Here is a 14,503-nt window from a genome sequence, read left to right on the forward strand (position 1 = left end):
TGATAGTCCCACTAAGTGCAAACCAGATGGGATGGCGTATCACTGCAGAATGCTGTGGTAGCCATTCTGGTTAACCTTAACTTGAATTCTAAATATATCACCAACAGTGTCACAAGCAAAGCACCACCACATCATCACACCTCATGTTCCATGCATCACGGTGGGAACCACACGTACAGAGATAATCCGTTCACCTGCTCTGCATTTCACAAATACATGGCGGTTGGAACCAAAACTCTCACATTTGGATTCAGACCAAAGGACAGATTTCAGTCTAATTCAAATCAAAGGAAAAAGGAAACTGCACAGTTTCCTTTTTCCTTCATCTTGTTCATCTGTTGCCATGCACCTGCAAAAAATGATTGCTCAGATGTGCGAGTGCCTTTTTGAATTTTGAAGTTTAAATCAAATCAAATTGTATTAGTCACATGCCCCGAATACAACTGCTGTAGACCTTACAGTAAAATGCTTACTTACGAGCCCCTAACCAACCATGCAGTTTAAAACCCCCCAGCTAAGAATAAGAAATACAAGTAACAAGTATTTAAAGAGCAGCATTAAAATAACAATAGCGAGACTATATAAAAGGGGTAGCGGTACAGAGCCAATGTGCGGGGGCACTGGCTAGTTGAGGTAATATCTACATGTAGGTAGAGTGACTATGCATAGATGGTAACAGAGTAGCAGTGGTGTAAAAAGAGAGGGGGGGGGGTAATGCAAATAGCCTGGGGAGCCATTTGATTAGATGTTCAGGAGTCTTATGGCTTGGAGGTAGAAGCTGTTTAGAAGCCTCTTGGACCTAGATTTGGTGTTCCGGTACCGCTTGCCATGCGGTAGCAGAGAGAACAGGGCGGCTGGATTCTTTGACAACTTTTAGGGCCTTCCTCTGCCTGGTATACAGGTCCTGGATGGCAGGAAGCTTGGCCCCAGTGATGTACTGGGCCTTTCGCATTACCCTCTGTAGTGCCTTGTGGTCGGAGGCCGAGCAGTTGCCATACCAGGCAGTGATGCAACCATGCTCTCAATGGTGCAGCTGGAGAAACATTTGAGGATCTGAGAACCCATGCCAAAGCTCTTCAGTCTCCTGAGGGGCCATAGGTTTTGTCGTGCCCTCTTCACAACTGTCTTGTGTGCTTGGACCATGTTAGTTTGTTGGTGATATGGACACCAAGAAACTTGAAGCTCTCAACCTGCTCCAATGCAGCCGTCGATGAGAATGGGGGTGTGCTTGGTCCTCTTTTTTTCCTGTAGTCCACAATCTCCTTTGTTTTGATCATGTTGATGGAGAAGTTGTTATCCTGGCACGACATGGCCCGTTCTCTGACCTCCTCCCTATAGGCTGTCTCGTTGTTGTCGGTGATCAGGCTGTTGTGACACTGTTGTGTCATCAGCAAACTTAATCGTGTTGGGAGTCGTGCCTGGCCGTGCAGTCGAGTGAACATGGAGTACAGGAGGGGACTGAGCACGCACCACTGAGGGGCCACTGTGTTGAGGATCAGCGTGGCGGATGTATTGTTACCTACCCTTACCACCTGGGGGCGGCCCGTCAGGAAGTCCAGTATCCAGTTGCGGAGGGAGGTGTTTAGTCCAAGGGTCCTTAGCTTATTGATGAGCTTTGAGGGCACTATGGTGTTGATCGCTGAGCTGTAGTCAATGAATAGCATTCTCACATAGGTGTTCCTTTTGTCCAGGTGGGAAAGGGCAGTGTGGAGTGCAATAGAGATTGTATCATCTGTGGATCTAATGTATATTGATTGTGTTTGTTGGCCCTAGCAAGTCCATTATTATTTTTTTGTGTCCTTTTGTAGTGGTTTCTTTGCAGCAATCGACCATGAATGCCTGATTCACGCAGTCTCCTCTGGACAGTTGATGTTGAGATGTGTCTGTTACTTGAACTCTGTGAAGCATTCGTTTGGGCTGCAATCTGAGGTGCAGTTAATTCTAATGAATGAATCCTCTGCAGCAGAGGTAATTCTGCGTCTTCCTTTCCTGTGGTGGTCCTCATGAGAGCTAGTTTCATCATAATGTTTGATGGTTTTTATGACTGCACTGTCAGAATAAATCAAATGTATTTATAAAATCCTTCTAACATCCGCTGATGTCACAAAGTGCTGTACAGAATCCCAGCCTAAAACCCCAAACAGTAAGCAATGCAGGTGTAGAATCTTTCAAAGTTCTTGAAATGTTCTGTATGTTTCATATCGTAAAGCAATGATGACAATGTATTTTCTCTTTGCTTATTTGAACTGTTCCTTCCTTAATATGGACTTTACAAAATAAGGGTGTCTTACCTTGTCACAACACAACTGGCTCAAAGGCATTAAGGGAAGAAATTTCACAAATTAACTTTTAACAAGGCCCACCTGTTAATTTAAATGCATTCCAGATGACCACCTCATGAAGCTGGTTGAGAGAACGCCAAGAGTGTGCAAAGCTGTCATCAAGGCAAAGGGTTGTTACTTTGAAGAAACTCAAATATAAAATATATTTAGGTTTGTTTAACACTTTTTTGGTTACTACATGATAACAAATGTGTTATTCCATAGTTTTGATGTCTTCACTATTCACTAAAAACCCTGGAGTGAGTAGGTGTCAACTTTTTGACTGATACTGTATAATTTAGCTACTCTACCTGCTACATTCATGATGAGAAAACTAACTAGCTAGCTAGCCAAGTTGCTAGTTAGCTAACTAACTAGCTAGCTAGCCAAGTTGCTAGTTAGCTAACTAACTAGCTAGCTAGCCAAGTTGCTAGTTAGCTAACTAACTACCTAGATAGCCAAGTTGCTAGCTAAGTTAGTTAGCTAGCTAGACCAGTTGCTAGTTAGCTAGCTAAGTTAGTTAAGCTAGTTAAGTTCGTTAGCTAGACAGCTTGTATTAACCAGTAATACAAAATATGCTTAAACCTTTTAAAACTTTAGCTGTCACCTTGAGGCTTGATAGGGGGTAAAAATAATCTCCAATTCTTTACTAGCTAGATGACCAATTAGCTTTTATACCTCTATGAATCTAGCTAGCCCTACTGGCTGCCGGCCAAACCAACATTCTTGATTCTAGTTACTAAGATAAATAAAACAACTCAAATTAGCTATTCAATTTAGCGTTAACTTCTTGGAAGTATTTTCTGAACAGCTTCTCAAGTCTGTGTTTTTTCCAGTTGTCAACCATACATCATTTACACACTCATTTGTGGCACCCATATTCAAAAATTACAGTTGGAACTCTGAAAATAAGTGATTGTTGTTGCTAGGCTACCAATTTCAGTGCTATTTAGCTTGCGGATTGCAGGTGCCTTTAAAAGTATAGCTGTGTGTGAAATAATTATATGGATTTAATATTTGTCAAATTATTGAGCATATCCTCCAAACTCAAATAAGAATCAGATATTGTCCTAATTGAGCATATCAAAATGTATATCAAGATCCTGATATGGACCTCAGTCAAGAGTCTATGCATTGTATGTGCTGAGAAAATATATTATGTAGGCCTACAGTCAGTATATACAGAAATCCAGAGGGAATCCAAAAGTGATTTGTGCATGAAAGAAAAATATGGGTTTAATATTTGTCAAATTATTGAGTATGTGGTGAAAACTCAGTAATGCCTCTGAAATCATCTTTATTTTCAGCATATCAACATTTGCATATGGACAGCCAAGAGAAGCATATTTTGAATCAATATAGTTCCATATCTTGAATGTGCTGAGAAAACACAGATATGCAATGTATACAGTCAGTATTAGTCAACATGAGAGAAAATAGGTTGTCACATATTTCAGGATATTGAATGAGTCCATATCCAGCCATAGGAAATGTCCATGTGTGATATTCAGAGTAATCCCAATAGCATACATGTCTAAAAGGCACATCTGGATTCTGAAATTCTCAGGACATAGTGCATATCCAAAAATATGCATTGGAAATGGTCTGTATTCTTTAGAATATCAAAAATGTGTCATGTAAAGATATCCCCTGATTATGGACCCTTTTTGCCCAGTGCTTGTGTCTCCCCTGTTTGGTTTGCTCCATGTTTGTTTTTACACCATACGGTAAATTTGTGGCGTTTTCCTTTTCCTTTAATTTGTCTATTAATTAAGGGAATATAGTGGTCATCCATGGTAAATGTTAAGACGCTTCTCGATTTCGCTTGACCAGCACCCCCATGGTTCCCTTTCAGAACCCCTTTTAGAACCTCACCTGTTTTCTTTTGGTTGTCAGTGGCTCATTTGTTAGTTCCATTTTTCTGTTGGGTCACTATTTTTGGTTTCTTATTGGGGAATGTAACACCCAGTACACCACCATTTCACTATTTCCTTTTGCAATACATCCTATTTTACTATGATGTCTTACGAGGGCCTTGAAACTCCATTTGTCAAATTTGTCAGTATTTGTCAATACTTTCCCAATGATCAATTGTATTTTTTTCAGATCTCCTTACAGTACTTTCTGTATGTCCATCTGATAGTGGAACAGACATTATGACTAAACATTCACTCCTCACAGGGACTGTTTATCATTTATCATAACATGTTCTCACCTCTTTCTCAGCACAATGACTGTCAGCTGTGTCCGACACCTCTTGCTGAGGGTGAAGAGTTTGTCAACGATCCGTCTGGATTTGGCGATAAGCTGTCTGCTGCTGAGATCTAGCTGTCTGTAGCGCTGATGGACGGCAGGCTCCATTTTCCAGAAGTACTGGATGGCAGATGTGTTGAGGGCGTAGAATGTCGGTAGTCTCCGTACAAAGTTCTGGAACTCCTCTGCAAGGCAGAGAGGTGTGAAGAGGTTTAATGCTCCATTGCAGTTCTGCTCCGCTTAGTACTTTATATTCTGTATTTAGATTCTGTTAATTTTGTCTCATAGCCAAACGGATCACTTTAGAGAGATGGCACATGGGAATTGGTTTGCTGGGCCACCGTGGGGGAAACTGGAAGAGATGTAAGTCGCTCTGGATAAGAGCGTCTGCTAAATGACTTAAATGAAATTAAATGAATACTATTTGACACATATGATAAATGGGGAGAGGCTGAACTAAATGTTGGTTTGTGTATGAAATGTCCTAGCAGATCAAGCTCATCTCTGTGTGTGGAGGCCAAACAGAAACTTGAAATGTTACCTTGCTTCAGGGTATCCGGTTTAATGAGTGAATAGGGGCATAACAGGAATTAACCAAAATATTTTCAGAGCTATCAATAGCCATTGAATAAATCCAACCTAATCTAATAAGTGACTGTGATATTTACAATTAAACAGTGGTGTGGATTTCTATCTGATAATACAGATACTACATGACCATAAAGTATGTGGACTCTGCTTGTTGAACATTTCATTCCAAAATCATGGGCATTAATATGGAGTTGGTCCCCCTTTTGCTGCAGCCTCTACTCTTCAGGGAAGCCTTCCACTAGATATTGGAACATTGCTATGGGAACTTGCTTTAATTTAGCCACAAGAGCATTAGTGAGGTAGGGCACTGATGTTGGGTGATTAGGCCTGGCTCGTAGTCGGCATTCCAATTCATCCCAAAGGTGTTCGATGGGGTTAAGTTCAGGCCAGTCAAGTTCTTCCACACCGATATTGACAAACCATTTATGTATGGACCTCGCTTTGTCCAGGAAACAGGAAAGGGCTTTACCCAAACTGTTGCGACAAAGTTGGAAGCACAGAATCATCTAGAATGTCATTGCATGCTGGAGAGTTAAGATTTCCCTTTACTGGAACTAAAAGGCACAGCCCCTACTGCTCAGCCATGGAAACCCCTTTCATGAAACACCCGACAAACAGTTATTGTGCATATGATGCAAAACGCTTCATATGGGGATGGTTTCTGTTTTTTGAAAGTTACATATCTTGAAAACTTGATTGTTGACAAGGAAAACCTTTCAGGACCATGTCAAAATTGGACGAATGAAACAAATACAAAAATATTGTTTTGGGGTGGAATTTTCATTTAAAGTTGTTGTACTAGTCCACTTGTAGTCGCTGACCAAACATAATCGCAAGGTGTGCTTTCGCCGTAAATCCTTTTTTGAAATCTGACACAGTGGTTGCGTTAGGAGAAGTTTATCTATAATTCCATGCATAACACATGTATCTTATCAATGTTTATTATGAGTATTTCTGTAATTTGATGTGGCTCTCTGCACTTTCATCGGATGTTTGTTTGAGACAATGCATTTCTGAACATAACACACCAATTTCAAATTATTAGGTTTTTGGACATAAAGATGAACTCTATCGAACAAAACACTTATTGTTTAAAATGGAGTCCTGTGAGTGCCATGCGGTGAAGATCAAAGGTTAGTGATTCATTTTAACGCTATTTCTGAGTTTTGTGACACCTCTTCTTCTTTGGAAAATGTCTCTCTGTTTCTCTGTGACTTGGTGCTGACCTAACATAATCACAAGGTGTGCTTTCGCCGTAAAGCCTTTTTGAAATCAGACACTGTGGCTGGATTAACGAGAAGTTTATCTTTAAAATGGTGTATAATACTTTTAATTATGAGATTTCTGTTGTTTTGAATTTGGCGCCCTGCAATTTCACTGGCTGTTGTTGAGGTGGGACGCGATATCCTAGAGAAGTTAACCACAGAAAAAGTTAAGAACCTTCCCGCTAGCCATGATTGGCTGAGATAATGGATGGGCTAGACATGCCAATAGATGAGTTTGAATTGGTCTGTCATGTAGCATGCTTCTGTCTAGAACATGAGCTGCTCAGTATGTGTAGGTAATCCTTTCTAATAACTCTTTTTTAAGGATATCACGAAAAACTGCAAATGTGTTGATAATGCTCTCCAATTTCTGGAAGACGATCATGCCATGCTTACTCTCTCTGACTCTGAAAATGAGTCAGACGATGAGGAAATCCCTGATTTAAGTAAAAACATTTTAATTGAACCAGACATTGTGGAGTCTTCTGGAACATTAATGGACAGTGTTGTTGTCACAGAGGAAGTGCACTGAGTTTTGAAATCGGTGGAAGCATAGTATAATAGCTAAGGAGATTAAGAAAATTCTGAAGTTTTATTGCAAATATGCAGAGGGAGTTGAAAAGAGAACACACAGAAGGCTGATGTATAAAACACCTGAATCTGGATTACATCTTCAAACTAAGGGGGAACATGACATCTGTGACAGAGACGTAGAAGTGCTCATCTATGTATACTGTAAGAGTCTAGCTAGCAACATTTTCAGATATTATACGTTTCTCTATTTTGTCAGAAAGTTGTTTATTGGCTAGCTACCTGTCTAAATAAAAGAATCCACTATACAAGTAACCATTTACAGCTTCTGTATCCTGTGCATGTAACAAATAAACATACATTTGATTTTAAATAGTGTGTGTTTACCAGACAGTAATGTGAAGAACATGACTTGCACCAAAGTCAAATTAGGATATAATGTTAGGCCAACGAGACAGTGTCCAAGTTCATCAAACCTCCAGTAGAATACCCAACTTGTATTTCGTCACACTCACAACCGTAAGCTATTTTCTGTAATTATCTCACCATTCACTTGTAAATAATGATCTTGTGAGTTTATTTCCGTGTAATAATGAATTACGAAATGACCTCAAGTTAAGACGTTGTCAGCTACAATATGGTAATTATTTGAGCTGGCTAGACAGAAAACATAACACTAGTTAGCAATCCAACCAGCTACAAACAAACTAAGACATTGTTTAGATAGTTACTTTTATTTGCCAGATTTCTAGATTGACATAGAGTTGAAGTCGGAAGTTCACACAAAGTAGTCTTAATGACTCCAACCTAAGTCTTTCAACCACTCCACAAATGTCTTGTTAAAACCTCTTGAAGCTAGGGGGCACAATTTCTATGTTTGGAAAAATAACTTTCCCAAAGTAAATGGTCTATTTTTCAGGACTAGATGCTAGAATATGCCTGTAATTGACAGATTAGGATAGAAAACACTCTAAGGTTTCCAAAACTGTCAAAATATTGTCTGTGAGTATAACAGAACTGATATTGCAGGCGAAACCCTGAGGAAAATCAAACCAGGATGTGGCTTCTATTTTGAAAACTCCATGTTCCATAGCCTGCCTTTGCTCCATTTAAAGGGATATCAACCATATTACTTTTCCTATCGCTTCCTCAAGGTGTCAACAGTCTTTAGACATAGTTTCAGGCTTTTATTTTGAAAAATGAGCGAGAAAGATAACATTGTGTCATTGTATGGCCGGGTGCTAGCAGCATTTTGCTTGGCGCAACAGAATTTGGGTAGCTATTGCCTTTTCCTCTCCTACTGAAAAAGAAGGTTGCGGTTGATATATTATCGATTATATATTTTAAAAACAACCTGAGGGTTGATTATAAAAAAACATTTGACATGTTTCTGTGGACATTACGGATACTATTTGGAATTTGTCTGCGTTGTCGTGACCGCTCTTTCCTGTGGATTTTTGAACATAACGCGCCAAACAAACTGAGGTATTTTGGATATAAAAATAATATTTATGGAACAAAAGGAACATTTAATGTGTACCTGGGAGTCTCGTGAGTGAAAACATCTGAAGATCATCAAAAGTAAACAATTAATTTGATTGTTTTTCTGATTTTCTTGACCAAGCTACTTGATGCTAGGTGTTTATAATGTTTTGTCAAGCGATCGATAAACTTACACAAACCCTTGGATTGCTTTCGCTGTAAAGCATATTTTCAAAATCTGACACGACAGGTGGATTAACAAATGGCTAAGCTGTGTTTTGCTATATTGCACTTGTGATTTCATGAAAATAAATATTTTTAGCAATATTATTTGAATGTGGTGCTATGCAATTCAGCGGTTGTTGATGATAATTATCCCGCTAAAGGGATGGGTAGCATCAAGAAGTTATTAATATATGCCGTCTGTAAATACCATCTGTAAATACGAAAACAATTGTTAAATTACGAGCGTAGTTGGTTTAGCCACAGAAAAAGTGAGCAACCTTTCCTCTAGCCATGATTGGCTGAGATAATGAGTAGGCTGGATATTCTGAGAGATGAGTTTGGATTGGGCTGCCATATAGCACACTTCTGTATATTTGAGCTGGTCAGTATGTCTATTTAATCCTGTCTAACACAGCTTTAAAAAAATAAAACGTTTTGCATTGTAAAACTGCAAAAATGTTGCTCTCCACTTTCTGGGGGACCGAGTTTTGAAATCAGTGGAATTCAAGTATGATAGCTAAGGAGATTGACAGAAAAAACTGTCTCTGGATTACATCTTCAAACTAAGGGCAACCATGACATCCAACAGGAGATGCGTCCATCAATAATATATATGGGTAAGATAGTCTAGCTAGCTACATTTTCAGATATTACACGTTTCTAATTTTGACAAAGTGGTTTCATTTCAAGTTAAAGTGTACTGTTAGCTAGCTAATGTTAGCTGGCTGACTCGCTTGCAAGCAAACGTTACATGCATGATCTTATTATTCGTATCTTAGAGCCATTTGCTTGGCCAATTATAGCCTAATGTTAGCTAGCTAACATTGAACCTGGTTGATTAGCTACCCACAAATTCATTGAGGGTGGTAACGTCATGAGTTGGGATTATTGTTCATTGTTTACCTAGCTAGCTAGCTACATGTCTTAACAAAATACTTCACTATGCAAGTAACCATTTCGGGTGAGGTCATAAATTCAGTCTGGCCATCTACTCCTATGTCAGAGCACTCGTCTGTGTGTGTGCCAGAGCACAGAATAACTGATTAATTTATGAACACCCGTTGAAAATGGCCGGTGACTGTAAACGTTGACAAAAACAACTTAATACAACTGTTTCCAGCAGCACAGTTACAGTCACCAATGCTCTGGATAACGTAACAGCCTAACGAGCTCTGCTAGGGCGACTAAAATAGTCAGTGGGGTGTTCTCATTTGTGTCTAGAAGTAGCAAGCAAGCTAGCCAATGTTAGCCAGTTAGCTTGGGTGCTTGACTGCTTTTGTGAGATCAGAACGTTAGGATCAACCCTAATAATTTACTAGAGCGTCAAGTGCGCTCTAACACTCTGGGAAATGCTTTGATTTTACTAACGGACAATCTGACAGCATAGTTGCAGTCACCAACGCTCTGGATAACGTAACAGCCTAACCAGCTCTACTAGGGCGAATAATGTTCAGTGAGCTGTTTCCTCTTTCTGTCTGGAAATAGCTAGCAAATTGGCTTGGGTGCTTGACTGCTGTTAGTAAGGAACACTCAGATCAACATGTAAAGAGATGGGTGGGGCTAAAGCTTAAGAGTGTGTGAATGATGCTGAATGGGTGTAGACAAAGGGTTCTCCGATAGTAGTACCAAAACATTCAATGGCCATTTTCTCAAAAGTGAGTTTACAAGTTTGTCGACTTTCAAAGCAGAATTACTTACCCATTGTTCCTCATGTAGTGTATGATATAAAAACAAAATTGCTCTGAGTCTCTACTTTTATCCAATGTAAAAAAAACTATTGAACATTTTGCTATATAAGACCGATTTGAGCCTATCGGTCACATATACTAAATACATTTTTAAACGGATGGGTTTATTGCTGTATACATTTTGGACCACCAGACTGATAATGTCATGCAGCGTGTCATTTGTGTTTACACTTTTTCATAACAACAACGACAAGTTTGATGTCGGACGACAATAGAATGTTAATGATGTAACTGCAACAACTGTCTACAGACAAGTCGATAGACGTAGTATGAACCCGCCTTTGGTCTTGAAATCTTTGGTTGTTTTGTACACTACTGTACTCACTCTGTTTAGCACATGGCCTCACATGGGAGTCTTTAAAGAGATGGGTGGGGCTAAAGCTTAAAAGGTTGTGAATGATGCTGAAAAGGTGTTCAGTAGGTGTGCTGAAATGGTGTTCAGTAAGCTCTCCAGTAGGTGTGCCAAAACATTCCAGGGACATTTTCTCAAAAGTTTACCAACTTCCAAAGCAGAATTACTTTCCCATTGTTCTTCAACTGTACTGTATGTACATTTAAAAAAATACAATTTCAAATTTTTCAACATAAGACCGTATCAAGTCAGTCGGTCACATATGTATGCCCATCGCAAAACAAATGAATCCTACTTTTTGACCAGAATAAGGGCAATGTATCTATTTAATAATCATTCCGTACAACTGGGATAACGTATTTTCTCATTTACCAAGGGAAATCCACTGTGGTAATTTACCCTACATGTTGTATAAATGCAAAACTCATGTTTGTGCAGCCTCAATTGTTTCGAATCCAATTTATTGAATCCATTAATTACAATGTGTCTTTAAAAAGTATAGTAATTTGGTATCAAGACCGGGGAGGAATTATCCCTACACTCGCCATATTTGAAATGTGTAAATAAATCAAGTCAATCCTGATTAGTTATCTAATGAAAATGTAGTATAATTAAGATATTTCCAATGGCACACACATTGATTTGCAATTTCAGATGAAACGTTGGAATGAAGTATAGGCCTACTACTCCTATAGTATTAAAAATATTTTCCATTTATCAGCCTTATGTTTTCCGATGCTCTTGATAGGTCATTATTTAATTGGGGCGGATATTGAAAACCTAGACAACGAAGGTTACATATTTCTGGTGTCAATGTAAGATCAGCTAAAATCACTGGATTATTCTTGTGGGGTTTTCATTGCAATCAAGCTATTTTATATTAGCACACAGGTGCATGTAATCTCCCATTTAGTATTGTTTTAAGAAAACAAGCGCTAACACGGTGGTCCAATACAAAGTTCTGCGTCTTTGTTGTGATCCACCCTTACAGTATAATGCTGTCAACATCAATGTTGTGGATTCAGTCCCACATATGGGCCATATTAATGAAATGTGTTTACTGACACAAAGCAGACACTTTAGACTCATCAATATTGACCTAACATTTAATTTGAATAATGAATCCTTAAAGTACATATTGAGTGTACAAAACATTAGGAACACCTGATCTTTCAATGACATAGACTGACCAGGTGAAAGCTATGATCCCATATTGATGTCACTTTATGGGGATGAGATAGGTTAAAGACGGATTATTAAACCGGGACAATTGAGATTTGAATTATGTATTTGTGATATTCAGAGGGTGAATGGGCACGACAAAAGATTGAAGTGGGTATGGTAGTAGGTGCCTGGCACACCAGTTTGAGTGTGTCATGAACTGCAACGTTGCTGGGTTTTTCACGCTCAACAGTTTCCTGTGTGTATCAAGAATGGGCCACCACCCAAAGGACATCCAGCCAACATGACACAACTGTGAGAAGCATTGGCGTCAACATGGGCCAGCATCCCTGTGAAACGTTTTTGACACATTGTAAAGTCCATGCCCCCATATATTGAGGCTGTTCTGAGGGCAAAAGTGGTGGAACTCAATATTAGGAAGGTGGTTCTATTATTTTGAACACTCAGTGTAGACATGAACCCATATATCTTGTCATATGTCACATTAATCTCTGTGTTGTGTAATGTTCTGTGGCCTACCTACAGTACTTGGCTCTGTGTGCAAGTATCTTTAATGTTACAAACTCTTTCCATACTCTGAGTGTATCGTCAATCTCATGCTCCCTACCTGACTCCTCAAAGTCCTGGTTGGCTATCTTCCAGGTGTCCCTGATGTGCATTAGGCTGGCCTCCATGGCCCTCAGGTCCACATCGGGGCAGTTACACTGGGGGAAGTCTGGGCTGCAGCGGCACCAACAGTCATTGTCCCGGCACACAAACTGACCCTCCTCATTACAGCCAATGTAATTCAGAGCCGCCTGGACAAACCTAGACCTCAGGTATTCTGGTAGGATGGTCTGGAGACCTGGCAGAGGAGATGATATGGTACTGTTTATACAGTGTTTTACAATACTGGGTAAACTTCAAAACAAATTACTGTAATATTAACTAGACTCAAATATTGTAGTAACTATAGCATATTGCATTTCTACAGTAAGTTTATAAAGGACAGAATTAGGTACTTTCTAGTCACTTTATAGACACATTTCCACTGGCTTGTTCATACATGTCTATCAATCCCTGTGATTCACTTTGGAATCCAGTGGTATGGTTTCCAATGCCAGACTGAAACACAGATTGAAGCTAAATTCCTTCTGACACTGGTGGCTCGTCTAATGCTTGGCAGAAAATAGAAACTGTGACAATTCCATCAGAATGTCTGGGTGGGTTCAATTCTGGATGGCCGACCTTGCAGATTGATCTTGTTTTCAGGGCTCTGAACCAGAACAGAGCTGACTGAGTCCAGGTTGTCATAGTTACTGCATCCAAGAGGGCCTGTCCTTGTTTCGGTCACCTAAAGAGAAAGACAGAGGCACATGGCAATAATCCACTGCACTGTGAGAGAGAGCCACTAAAGTCATTAAAAATGCAGGGATGCGGAGTTGAATGTCATGTGGAATGAGATGAACAACTAATAGTACACTCACTTTCTCCCATCTGCCCTTCCACAGGACTATATATATTACACCTTATTTAGACACAATTAAATGTTCACATCTACAGACATTACAAGTAGTCTAGATACAGTATTTCAGTTATTTGATGTATGACGCAACACCAAGGATGTGCGTTTTGACATTTAGTATAGTCTGTTATATGAAAACTCAGAGGCCACGTGAGATTATATCCAAAAAGTATGGTACGCGAAGAAGCTTAAAGGTGCAGAGTAGGTTTGTGTGTCTACTCAGAGAACGAGAAGACATACAGTAGCAATGCAACCCAAAAGTCCTGTCATCTGACACAGGGGAGATGATGTGGATCCCCCCCCACCAAAAAAAAAAAAAAAAAAAAAACATTTTTGGGGACAAAGGGAAGAAAGAAAAGAAATCACTAGATTCACGCTGACAAACCTGGAAGACAGGATCTCTGTTCTTTGAGTGGGTGGTTAGATTGTGAACAATCACAGCTCAATCATCATTGACAAAAGGCTGATTTAAAGCTCCCGTATGTCAAGGTTCCTCTGCCATCCTCCCAAGACAAACTGGCAGCCTGCAGGCTTATCCATCTCCCTCCCTGTCACTTAAAAATGGTTCTCCCCTTCCACCACAGTGGCTCCTTAAAAGTAACTACATTGCCAGTGTAGATTAATGAGTACCTGTAATTATACTGTACATCCAGCAGAAAGGACACACTTTTCCTTTCTGTCTGTGGGCAGAACAGTCAGATTTCTTTGACACCTAATTTAAGGTCACTGGGAAAAAACTAAGGGAAGGGTGAGACACGAGAAAGAAAAAGAAAATAAACTGAACTGTGTCAAAAGTTCTCTATCCTTCAAAGCATTGAGACACCAGAACCATGATCAATCAACCTTATCAATGACATAAGTAGCAGTTATATGACTTAAATGTAAATGTAATGTTATTCATTATATGAAAATCACACGATGTTCATACAAAATTTCACTCAACATTGAGGTTTGAGTTACTTTGAAACGGAGGAGCGGGGGGAGAGAAAGAGTGTGTGAGAAAGAGACAACGAGACAAAGCGAGGGTGGGAGAAAGAGGGGGAAAAGAA

At 39.6% G+C, this 14,503-nt stretch overlaps 1 protein-coding gene across 1 annotated transcript in view; it reads right to left on the reverse strand.

Moving 5' to 3' along the window:
• LOC124037889 (BMP/retinoic acid-inducible neural-specific protein 3-like) overlaps positions 1–14,503 on the reverse strand; it is a 96,217-nt gene that overhangs the window by 23,997 nt on the left and 57,717 nt on the right. The window contains exons 6-8 of the mRNA XM_046353086.1: positions 13,178–13,283; positions 12,558–12,794; positions 4,537–4,759 (exon numbers count right to left, since the gene is read on the reverse strand). Of these exons, the coding sequence (XP_046209042.1) occupies positions 4,537–4,759; positions 12,558–12,794; positions 13,178–13,283 (566 nt within the window). The remainder of the gene's footprint in view (positions 1–4,536; positions 4,760–12,557; positions 12,795–13,177; positions 13,284–14,503) is intronic.

Source organism: Oncorhynchus gorbuscha, linkage group LG06, assembly GCF_021184085.1.
Source record: "Oncorhynchus gorbuscha isolate QuinsamMale2020 ecotype Even-year linkage group LG06, OgorEven_v1.0, whole genome shotgun sequence".
Taxonomy (NCBI): domain Eukaryota; kingdom Metazoa; phylum Chordata; class Actinopteri; order Salmoniformes; family Salmonidae; genus Oncorhynchus; species Oncorhynchus gorbuscha.